Here is a 12401-nt window from a genome sequence, read left to right as displayed (position 1 = left end):
ACTAATTCATTTCTTGTATTTTACATATTACGGTAATGAGATTAACAACTGTAACACATAGGAGATAGCAAGGTAAACTATTAATTTAAAAGAAAAACTTCTTTTGCTGTTGATGCATCATGGGTAAATAAATCTTTATTTACATGCTTCATGGCATCTCAGGGGAAACATGAACTTTTATTACGGTAATGAGAAATCTTTTCGGACACCATTTTTTTAAAATAAAAAATCTGTCATTTTAAGGTGCACTTTTACAAGCCATAGATTTATGTAAATTGTGAAAAATTCTTAACAAGATGCATAGTTTATATCAGTGAAATGTATGTATTAATTATAATTACCTAAGATAACTAAAAAAAAAAAAAAGTTTGGACGCATTATGGTAATGAGATTTCAACAGTAAAAAAACAATAAAAATAAAAAAAAAATGAAATATTGTAAAAAATACATTTGTTGTCATCAAAGAATGGCTTTCCTTCTTTGTAGTGATTATAGTCTTTTTTCATAGTTATGTATTTTTGTTATGTAGTTATGTATTTTGCAGTCAGTTGGTGAGAAATACCCCCACATTACTAGTATGCAGATACTGTGATTTTACTTGTAACTCTCTTCATCATGTTAATTAAAACAAAAACCTTGTACTGCACTTGAAATTGCAATCTACACATTGAATGCCAATCAATCTACTAAATCCCAATAGCCTGCTGTGACTTACTGTAACGTAGTAACACCACTTGCATTTGATATGTAATTTGTCCTTCCTTTCTTTCATTTGTTTGATAAACAATATTATATTTAAATCTTTGATTTTCCAATAGTAAAGTCCCATACCCACCTCTTCTACTGTCTAATAATTCAGCAGTTTTTTGTGACTCATATTCAGCACGTGTCGCATTCGTGGTTTATCAAGCAATCACTGAAAGTTGAAGTAGCTACAGGTGTTGCACACTAGGAGATGTATCTTATTCCAACACAATTCTGTTTTCTAAATCTTGGCCAGGATAACAATCCCTGGACGCAATGCAGAGATCTTGTACACAAAGGGAGGCTGAAACGTTGCCATGGACACTAGCAATTAAATCCTACTGCTACCAAGGCAAATCGATATTCACTGCATTATAAGGGTATTTCAAGTGATTGGTACACAACAATTGTGTAGAAGAGGGAAATGAGGCTTAGGCATTGTTTCTTGTTGTGTAATTAACACACATTTAACAAGATTCATTCAGTTTTAATGAATACCTGCTGATTTACTGCACACCCTAGCATATATACTAATAAACTCTCAAATGAAGAAGCACTGCTCTTTAGATGAATGTCGTATCTATGTGGCCCTGCTTACAACCAACTGGCCCACAATAGTGGAGTGCAACTGTAATAATATTTTCATATTATTTTCATAAAAAGCATACAAACTATACAAAACAGTTAGTTAGCTGGTGAAATAGATTTTGCAGAGGCCAAAATGCTGATTCTCTTACCTGGCAGTCAATGTTGCAGTAGAACGCTTGTTTGCATTTCCCACACTTAGAAAGCCCCTCTTTCCTGCAGTGTACAAAAACAAAGACATAATGGGAGACCAGGTTTGATACCGCAAAACACTTGCAGCAAGAAAATAACATCTATTCAGGTACATCATATAATGACACATTTGAATTTATTTCAAAAGGCAAAAGTGCATACAACCTTTTCTAAAGGAAGAAAACAGTTCATATTTTGAGTTAACCTATAGCAATGTCAGTCTTATATCCCACTGCACACCATCATAATCCCCCACAATTACCCCAAATATCAGGCAATTGTGTTGTTTAAAATAAAATAAAAACATGTTGCTTTTAAAAATTGATATATTTTCTTTCTTTCTTTGTGAGTTTTGTCTGGTTTACTGGGTATAGGCAAAGACAGTGTGAGTCATTATACATTGATATTATTGAGCATTATCGTATACATATGATTAAAAAATGCAACTACTGCCATCAAACTTTGGGGGGAGACTGTAAAAGCGTCAAAAATCAGCGGTACTGCGCATAGAGCTACTGATTTTCCACGATCACAAAAGTCATGGACGGAATCACGGAATTGGCATTTTGGGAATGGAATTCTGCTTTGCAACTGCACCTTTAAAAAAACAAAACAAAATAAATTTAAAAAAAAATGTGCAGTCTTTTACCGGTTATTCTCCTATAAAAAATAATGGATTGCTTTGAAAACCACACTTCCCAGAAGCAATGTCGCTTGTATAAATGTTTTGTATATTTATTTGGATCATTGGATAACGAGAAAACAGGTGGTTTTGTGGCCGTTACGCTGATGGACTGTCTGTCTCTGCTGCAGCGCTGCCTGTATGCAGTGTGAGTCGAGTTGTTTAAAAAAGCAACCAGCTGTTTTGTGACAGTTCTATTCTGTGGAATAATTTTGGAGTAGTATATACAGAAAAGTGAAAAGTACCTGAAAAAACGATTGTCAACCCCCCGATTTAAAAAAAAACTTAATTGAATTTACGTATTAATTTATTTAGTTATAATCGCAAGTCTGTTACTCTGTCACCCATAAGAACATAAGAAAGTTTACAAACAAGAGGAGGGCATTCGGCCCATTTTGCTCGTTTGGTTGTTAGTAGCTTATTGATCCCAAAATCTCATCATGCAGCTTCTTGAGGGATTCCAGGGTGTCATCTTCAATAACATTACTGGGGAGTTGGTTCCAGATCCTCACTATTCTCTGTGTAAAAGGTGCCTCCTATTTTCTGTTCTGAATGCCCCTTTGTCTAATCTCCATTTGTGACCCCTGGTCCTTGTTTCTTTTTTCAGGTCGAAAAAGTCCCTTGGGTCAACATTGTCAATACCTTTTAGAATTTTGAATGCTTGAATCAGGTTGCCATGTAGTCTTCTTTGTTCAAAACTGAATAGATTAAATTCTTTTAGCCTGTCTGCATATGGCATGTCTTTTAAACCCGGAATAATTCTGGTCGCTCTTCTTTGCACTCTTTCTAAAGCAGCAATATCCTTTTGTAGCGAGAGGACTAGAACTGAACACAATATTCAAGATGAGGTCTTACTAATGCATTGTACAGTTTTAGTATTACTTCCCTTGATTTAAATTCACAATATAGCCGAGCATCTTGTTGGCCTTTTTTATAGCTTCCCCACATTGTCTAGATGAAGACATTTCTGAGTCAACATATACTCCTAGGTCTTTTTCATAGATTCCTTCTCCAATTTCAGTATCTCCCTGTCACAAAGACGACTGGAGTGGGTGGCGTCAGACCAGAGCCACGAAATAAAAACAACAAGAGGTGGAGTTTGGTGGAGCTGAGAGAACGCTTTTGCTCAGCATTTAATAAATAAACAAACACACAGAAAATAAACGTTTATAACAATACAAAAAACAGGACACGGCACATTCGCCAAAATAAACAGACAAACAAAACGGACCAAACAAAACACGGTGAGCTTCTTTTACTTTACGTTATTATTATTATACTTATTATTTCCGCTGTCTCCAATCCCGTTCTCCACTCACCGAACACACAACCCAGAGTTGGTGAAAACATGCTGCTTTTATGCAGCTGTACCGAGACTCGACTGCTAATCAATCATTCAATTGGAGTCTCAGTACAACTGCACGTGAATTAATAAAGTGCAATTCCCCGTGCTCACATATTATTACTTTTTACTTGCACGTGAAGTGCTGTGCAATCCTCGTATTTAAATACAAATATACGTTTTTAAACACACGTGAAACAGACCCGTTTGTATCCCGTGTACCAATGCTTATACACCAACATTCAACACGCCACACAAAACATATACAGAAAATACACACAGGGACGGGCACTTTGTCACATATACCCCCCCCCCCCCCCCCTTGCAAAGCACACATGGCCTCAATGGCCACCTCCCCCCTTAATAGCCCAAAAGGACCGGAGGCTTCAAGGGGCCCACAGGTCGTAAGGCTGTCAGCAGCAATGCTGACAGCAAGGTGGCATACTCCTGCACTCTTCTGCTGCTGGGGGCAATGCCGGCAACTTCTCAGCTGACAGCGGAAATGCTGTCAGCAGAGACATTAATAGTCCCCAGTCTGGCTCCTCCAGCCAGGGTAGTCCTGGCAGCGGAAAGTCTACTTGGGGGGTGGTCTCCTGACCTCCCCCCTTCTTCGTGGCCGGTAGCTCCCCTTGGTGGGGTTCCGGCCACAGAACTTCCTGCTGTGATACTGAGCAACAGGCAGCCCCTGCCGATGCGGAGCGGCTGTCAATCCCAGGCGATGCAGAGTGGCTGGCAACCCCAGGTGATGCAGTTCCAGCAACCCCAGGCGATGCGGAGCGGCAGGCAACCCCAGGCGATGCAGTTCCAGCGACCCCAGGCAATGCGAAGCGACTGGCAACCCCAGGCGATACAGAGCGGCTGGCAACCCCAGGCGATGCAGAGCAGCTGGCAACCCCAGGTGATGCGGAGCGGCGGGCAACCCCAGGCGATGCAGTTCCAGCGACCCCAGGCGATGCGGAGCGACTGGCAACCCCAGGCGATGCCAGGCAGGCATCCTTGGGCGAAGCGTGGCAGGCATCCTTGGGCGAAGCGAGGCAGGGAGTCAGGACAAGCTGGGGTGCGGTTGGCCCTCTTCTCGGCCACTGCGGCCGGACGGTTCTTCCCCGTGCTTCCCTCAGCAGCCTATGCAAGGGCTGCTGAGGACCGCCAGCATCTAGTCCTGGTCCTTCTGCTGAAGGGAAAGGCAGCTCCAGCTCCTCTCCTCGTGATGGTGGTGGAAGTGATACCAGCAGGCATTCATCCTCTGCTGGTGGGGGAAGTGATACCAGCAGGCATTCACCCTCTGCTGGTGGACAGGGACCCAGCAGGCATTCACCCTTTGCTGGTGGACAGGGACCCAGCAGGCATTCACCCTTTGCTGGTGGACAGGGACCCAGCAGGCATTCACCCTCTGCTGGTGGACAGGGATCCAGCAGGCATTCACCCTCTGCTGGTGGACAGGGACCCAGGAGGCATTCACCCTCTGCTAGTGGAGGTGGCGAAGGCAGAGGCAGCTCCTGCTGCTCTGCTCCTGCCAGTGAAGGCAGCGGAGGCGTGTAGTCTCCTGCCGGTGAAGGTTGCGGAAGCAAAGGCAGCTCCTGCTGCTCTGCTCCTGCTGGTAGAGGTGGGAGCGGCGTGTAGTCTCCTGCAGGTGAAGGTGGCAGAGGCAGAGGCAGCTCCTGCTGCTCTGCTCCTGCCGATGGAGGTGGCGGAGACAGAAGCAGCTCCTGCTGCTCTGCTCCCGCCAGTGGAGGTGGGAGTGGCATGTAATCTCCTTGCGGCGGAGGTGGGAGCGGCGTGTAGTCTACCCTTGTTTCAGGGGACTGGTCCGGCTCTCCCTCTCTTGCAGGGAACTAGTGCAGCTCTCCCTCTGGCTCTGGAAGTAAAACCAGAAGGCATTCTTCCTCTGCTGGCGGAGACTTGGGTGGTGGATGCTCTGCCTTCCTCTTCTCCTTCCCCCTTCTCTGCCTCCTCCCCTTCCTCTCCTGGGTCAGTTCCTCCTCTCCCTCTTGGTAGGGGCAGCGGAAGGGACAGTTGGCGAACAGATGGCTTTTGGAAATACGTATCCAGAGGGCACAGTAGTTAGAAGCTCAAAAGTAGAAGCACTGATCTCTTCTTAACAGTTGTACTATTAATATGTCACATACATTTTAAAATGTTTGGAATGATACTCTGTTAAATTCTCACACTGTTCTATTACACTATGTAACACAATTTTTGTTCCTGGGTAGTAAGTGTTATTTCCTAATTGCTTATGCCTCAAAAGTATAGAACATGGCTATTATTCCCCACAAACTTTGCTTTTGTGACCAGGACAGTGATATTTCAAAATATCACTATTTCCCATAGGAAAATGGGCAAATGTGTGTCTTTTCGTTCACATAAAGTCAGAAAAAAACAACATATGAATTCAAATTAACATATTTATACTAAAGTAATACAAAGATGAGTACAAAAGATGTAGACGTGAGTAGTTTTTCGAGATTTACAATTATACTGTAAATACTTTTTGAAATATCACTCTCCTGGTCACAAAAGCAAAGTTTGTGGGGAATAATAGCCATTTCCTATACTTTTGAGGCATAAGCAATTAGGAAATAACACTTACTGCCCAGGAACAAAAAAAAATAATAATAATTGTTATACAGTGTTATTAAAGTACTATTCATATGGTAAAATATGTAAGTCTTGTTCAATATATGAACATTAAGTTAAATAATATTTATTATTACTTAAAAATGTGTAGAGTAAAATACTCTGGGCCGCCTACTCCTAACTGATATTTTTCATTTATATTGGGCACGTAATGTCGTGTCTAACGAGAAGCTAAAAATAAATGTATTTTTCAAAATATCCATTAGAAACAAACTTTACAGCTAAATATGAGCAAGGAGTCTACATGAACACTTAAACTGTTTTCAGTGGCCAGAAACAATGGTGCCTCCAAATGCAAAATACAATATTGCCTAAGTAAAGACACCATTACAAGCAATTCCTAGTATAGAAAGGGGTTTTATGTATAATTCATATTTAAAGTGAATCGTGCTTTACTATATTACAGTGTATCTAGTTATCTTGATTGAAATAGTATTTAGGATGAATGTTTTATTAGTTACTGCACTCATATACCCAAGAACTACGCAAATATTTTTTGTAAAGAAGCATCTACATCATTACAGTATTATGTACATAATTCTGCCTACCTATACAGTACAGTACTTACCAACATTAATAATACATAGAAATAGCTTTATTAAAACTGCCAGGCTGCTAAATTGTACTTCCACATGTATTTAGTTTGAAAAGCTTATGCATAAGGATGCACCACGTACCAAGTCAACAGCAACTTAGAAGGAATAGCAGCCAGCATGGTAAAATACATGTATTCAGTTCCATGAATAAACTGATACGGTTTTGGAAAACAGGCAGGAAGCCAAACTATAAAATTACCAGGATTACCATGTACCATGTACAAAACTGTATTTGTCTTGGTCTTTACAGTAATGTATACCATTCAGCTCTTTAACAAAAATATCTCCTATATTCATTAAATTCAGGGCAAGAGCATGCTGCAGTAGATATGAATATGGTAACTTAACCATCATCTCAAACCAATACGAGAACAGCAAATAGAGACGCTTCCTGTTCTTGTTTGCTACTCAGTGCTCAATAGTTCAATAATGAGTCGAGAACAACGGCTCTTCTGACTCACGTTTCATTAAGCTGCTGGTCTCTGGAGAAAACAAGGGGCATGTCAAAAATACCCACAATGGTGATGTGGTTTTGTAAAGTCTGGAAAAATAGTAGCACCTTTACAGTAACTGAACCAGGTTGCAAAGGACTGTTGCAAGGCCAATTTTAAATCCCAATACTATTTTTTTTATTAGATATAGCCTAACATGTTATTCAAATTAACAAAATTACAGTGCTGTAGAACTGAGCATAAACTGTGTATTCATCATTATTTACAATATTAAAGTGATAAGCAAAGCTTTAAAATCAATTTCCTGCCCTCTAATATTCTACATAATCACCAGTCCCCTTATTGTTGTGCTGAAGATCTTTTGGGATACAGTATTTGGTTTTTTTAAAATTTTCAGCACTAAGTAACTGTACAAAGATAACTAATTAAATAGGTCTGTTTTTTTGAGACCCGTTTTAGCACTAACCCTTTACTATAGGGTCTGTGAAAGCAGCCATCACTTACACTGAAAAAATTAACTGTGAAAAGTGTATATATATAATTCGTCTTTTAAGCACAGATTTAAAAATAAACTGAAAAAAGTTTTTTTATATACACTTACTGTATTTTACCCAAGCCAGGTACCTCTCCAGAAGTTTCTGATTCTGATATCCCAGGCGAAAATTTACATTTCCTAAGAACAAATTATTTTATTCTAGATTATATCTATAGTTTAATGTTATCTTATTGTAAAATGCAAAGTTGATTTTTACTGTGGCACACTGTGACATACAGAAATGAAAGGGTACAATTTTCTTGACCCCACTTCTTGTTATGCCAAGTTACAAAAAACAACCCAAAACAGACTTTTTATGTGAAACAAACAGGTTTGACAACTGCATTTTGGGCTATTCAGTCATGAACATCAGTACTTCAACAGGACAACCCTGATAGGAACTATACTGTATCAGCATTAGAACACAGGATTATAAAATGAAGCTTGTTATACTGTATAAAGAATAGTCTTCTGTATGATACAAACTGATAACCATCCCACGAGAGGTCAGGGCAGCTGCTCTGTTGGTCATTGAATACGATGGAAATCAGCTAGTACCCCTATAATATAATATATATTAATTGTTTATAAAAACAAGATTGCTATAAATTAATATATATATATATATATATATATATATATATATATATATATATATATATATATATATATATATATACACACACACACACACACACACACACACACACACACACACACGCGCGCACACATTTAATGTCATTTCCATCTGATCACATAAATATCAAGGTTTATTGTACCTACTCACATACACAGTATCAATTCCACCTGTTTTTTCAAAGTGATTGAATGTGTTTTTACTTCCACTTTATCTGCACTACATTTCAATGTATTGTATTCATTTTTATCTAAACTGTTTTATACATTATAATGTTAAATGAACCAATTCCTTTTGATGTTTTCTATTTTAAATAAATTAACTTAAAAAGATAAAATACACAATGGTCAAGCAGAATTTTGTATAATCCATTTTCATTGTAAATTATTAAAAACAACCATAGATGTAAAATTTCAGTCTCTATAAAAACACAAAATATATATTTTTTAATGTTTTAATGCTAAATGGGTCAAGAATAAAAGGGGTATCAATGGACAGATCTTGAAAAAACTTTCAGTTGTCATATTATGATCCCAAGCCCTGATATAACTCCCTGTTTGGGATTCATGATGCAGAATTAATGGCTTTAACCCTATCCTTAACCCTCATCATAACCCAAGCCATCCCCATTTTTCTGAAATACTTGGGATCCGTACATCCCAAGCTGATGTGCACACCATATATGTGTGACATATCAAGCTCTTATAATATGAAGACAAAGACAGCATTTTTTTTTAACCAACTTGTGGTCCTATTCACAAAACATACTTGTAAAAGCACTTTTTTTTTTAAATAATGTTTTGTTACAGACTTTTGCCCATTTTGTTAAATGCATGTTTGCAGTTCATGTATCCATTTTAAGCTGTTATAGAGATGGTTAGAAATGTCTTCTCATTTTTCAAAGCATCTCTGTGGGACTAGGGCCACTGGTACAGATGTAGAACCTACAACCTTGTATTTTTTCAATTGAAAATCATATAATATATATATATATATATATATATATATATATATATTATATTAAAATTATATATAATATATATATATATATCTATATATATACATTTTTATTTTATTTATACATTTAAACAAATGTAGTAAATGCCTGCAACATGGATGTGTCTGACAGGATTAGTACCAAAAAGTTGTACGCTTTTGATATACAGCACATCATAATACATAAAATTCAATTCTATTAAACTTACTACCAAAAAAAAAAAATCATTCTACAAGCAAACAAAGTTAAAGATGAGAAATATAGTCGCAAATCCCTAAAGATCGTTTTAAAACATATTGTTGCGAATCAGACAACAAGTTTTACAGCAAAGGTACAGCAAAGCATTTCTACAGTTAAAGGCAATATTTGTTGTTTGTGTGACATCTGGTTGCAGATTGGATCATAGACTGCAGATGAAACTAGCAGCAGTTCCTGTTTGATACTGCAGCAAGATGAATTTATCAGACTGGTTTAATGTCAAATTAAGTCAAATCAGAGAAAATAAGAAGGTTTTGGTCTGGTTAGTTCTTTTGAGTCTCCATATTGATCTTCAGTGGCAATGCAATGGTTAAATAATTACAAACTTTTTCATATTTTAATATACAGTACCGATGGCAGAAAAATTCTATGAACTAATATATACAGTAAGGCTAACCTATTGCGGTAGCATAGAAACATATCTGTACCAATGTGTCAGAACTACTTCCCCTGGGCTGCCATTGCTGGTAATGCATTAGTGGTCTGCAAAGGCTTCTTCAGTGGAATATGCTAGGACTATAATGAATGATATCCCAGGGGTAATTGTATAACTAAGGTGCGTTCAACAAGGAGAGCGTTCGCAGTTTTAAACTTTTTTCGGATGGTGGTCTGTTCTCAAACGTTTGCTAACTGAGGTGAACACTCTGAAGAGCTAGTTTATGTAAAATAATAATGGCGACAGGCTGAGAGAACATTTCTTTGACTGAGGGATGGACATGTTTTATCAATTTATTTGAAAAAAAAAAAAAAAAGAAGCTGAAAGAGTTACTTCAGGTATGTTTATTTGGTTGACATGGATGTGGAAACGCTATACTGACAAGAGTAGCCTCTCACGGGCAGGCTTGGAAAGCTTGCATTGCCACTGGATCAATAGAAAGGCTCTAGTGGCTATAATCCAATCCATATCATGTAAAATAATTTTCCTATTGCATGGCAATAATATTGTGCTATTTGCTGAACTTAACTACCTAAAAGTCTCAGAAACTCGGCTTGTTACACCAGCGAAATCAGTCAAATTGATTCTGCTGACTGGACAGAAGGACACTGAAGAATGTTTATCAGAAGCGAAGTTAAGGTAGTTATGAATATTACAAAGTTATTTCACGCAACGATGTACACATCATGCTCTTAAGTTACTGTACATTGTTCAAGACAGGTCTACAACAGGCGTGTGTTTCAATCACAGTTGCTGGTGTGTTCAGACCTTGTTCTAGTCTGTAGTCATCTGTTGAAACTGAAATGAATGAACTAAAACACTTTTCCTGATTTTTATGTGTGTGTGTGTGTGTGTGTGTGTGTGTGTGTGTTTTGAGGATGTTCTACTATTCTGTTAGAAGAAAAGTACAGTGACAGTACGATTTCATGAAACCGCGTGGTTCCGATTGATTAGCTAAACACAGGATGATGATGCATTTTATTTTATTTTATTTTATTTCAGGACACAGTTGTATCACAGTGATGGTTTTTTTTTTTTTTTTTTTTTTTTTTTTTTTTTAATGATTTTAAGAAAAACACACGCTTGCCTTAAATTTTTAAGGATAATTTATTTGTACTCTTTTTTATTTTTTTTTGTTTTTTATTGCAAACCGAATAGGATCAACATGAAGCCTTTATGATCCGACACTGTAATGACTTCCGTCCAGCATGCAGTCTTTCTTCAGAAACACGTTCCAGTAACAGAAGAGCAAATGGAAAGTGGTATTACTCAGAGCCACGTACCTTGCAAAGCAGAACTCACAATGATTCCCCCTCTCACTGACAGTTAACACGTAAGTATATGCCGGGCACGTAAAAAGCAAATCTCCAACTTTATAGTGTTTCAATGCCCTCAGTCCTCTGCCTTTGCCGGGGCTTGTGAACCTTTCGATTCCTTCTGCCGTGCCTTCTGTTTTCATTTTCTGGATGTGGTTTTCTGTTTCCTCTTTGTTCTTTCACGGATTTGCTGCTGCAGCCCAATGATTTGTACTGTTGTACTGTTGGGGAAAGATCAGTTTCAGACTCCGTTAGAATCAGCCTTACTAGTTTTGCTATTAATGGAGCAGCGTCAGACTATCCTAGAACTACATACATGGTAGTCGGCTCAAACAAGCTAGGTTATTGCTGCAGCATTCCGTTGGGTCCTAAACTTCGTCAAGTTCACGGTACACAATGCCAATATATGATCTTGCTGTGGAAAAATCTCATTATTTCACAATTTTGTGCAGATTCTAGAAATACTTTTTTTTTTCTAGAAAGACCATTTGTGGTTACTTTTTTATTGTTTTTTCTCAGCTCTGACCATGTTTTGTATATCATACGGTTGATCATTTTAAGTAAAAAAATTCTTAGTCACGGTCAAACATAAGGTTACAATACATACGGTGTGTTTATTAGTGTCCTCAGAAATTCTGGCATGTAATTGGTTAAAACCTCATCACATGACCAACAATAGATCAAACTATTGTCCTCCGTGACGCTGTTTAGGGTCAATAGTTTTTTTTTTTTTGTTTGTTTGTTTGTTTGTTTGTTTTACACTCCCTAAAATGACTTAAATATCCAGTCCATATTTACTATATACAGTACACCCTCGCTACAACAAACCTGTTGGGGTCCTAGCCTTTTCTTCATTATATCAAGGGGTTTGTTATAGTGAAAGGACAATAAAAATGAATGGTAAACTGTTGGAGTAAATTAATGAGGTGAGATTGTGAATAAAGATAGAATTGCATGTCCCTGTTCATCTCATGTGTGCAGTACTCTGCCTTTGC

General features: G+C 38.0%; 1 protein-coding gene across 1 annotated transcript in view; it reads right to left on the bottom strand.

Moving 5' to 3' along the window:
• LOC121315969 (N-lysine methyltransferase SMYD2-like) overlaps positions 1-11748 on the bottom strand; it is a 49470-nt gene extending 37722 nt beyond the window's left edge. Inside the window, exons 1-2 of the mRNA XM_041250612.1 lie at positions 11374-11748; positions 1482-1545 (exon numbers count right to left, since the gene is read on the bottom strand). Of these exons, the coding sequence (XP_041106546.1) occupies positions 1482-1545; positions 11374-11549 (240 nt within the window). The 5' untranslated portion in view covers positions 11550-11748. The remainder of the gene's footprint in view (positions 1-1481; positions 1546-11373) is intronic.
• Between the last annotated feature and the right edge of the window lie 653 nt (positions 11749-12401).

The sequence above is a fragment of the Polyodon spathula genome, chromosome 5, assembly GCF_017654505.1.
Source record: "Polyodon spathula isolate WHYD16114869_AA chromosome 5, ASM1765450v1, whole genome shotgun sequence".
Lineage (NCBI taxonomy): Eukaryota > Metazoa > Chordata > Actinopteri > Acipenseriformes > Polyodontidae > Polyodon > Polyodon spathula.
The sequence above is the reverse complement of the archived record's forward strand: the minus strand, read 5'-3'. Positions and strand labels throughout refer to the sequence as shown.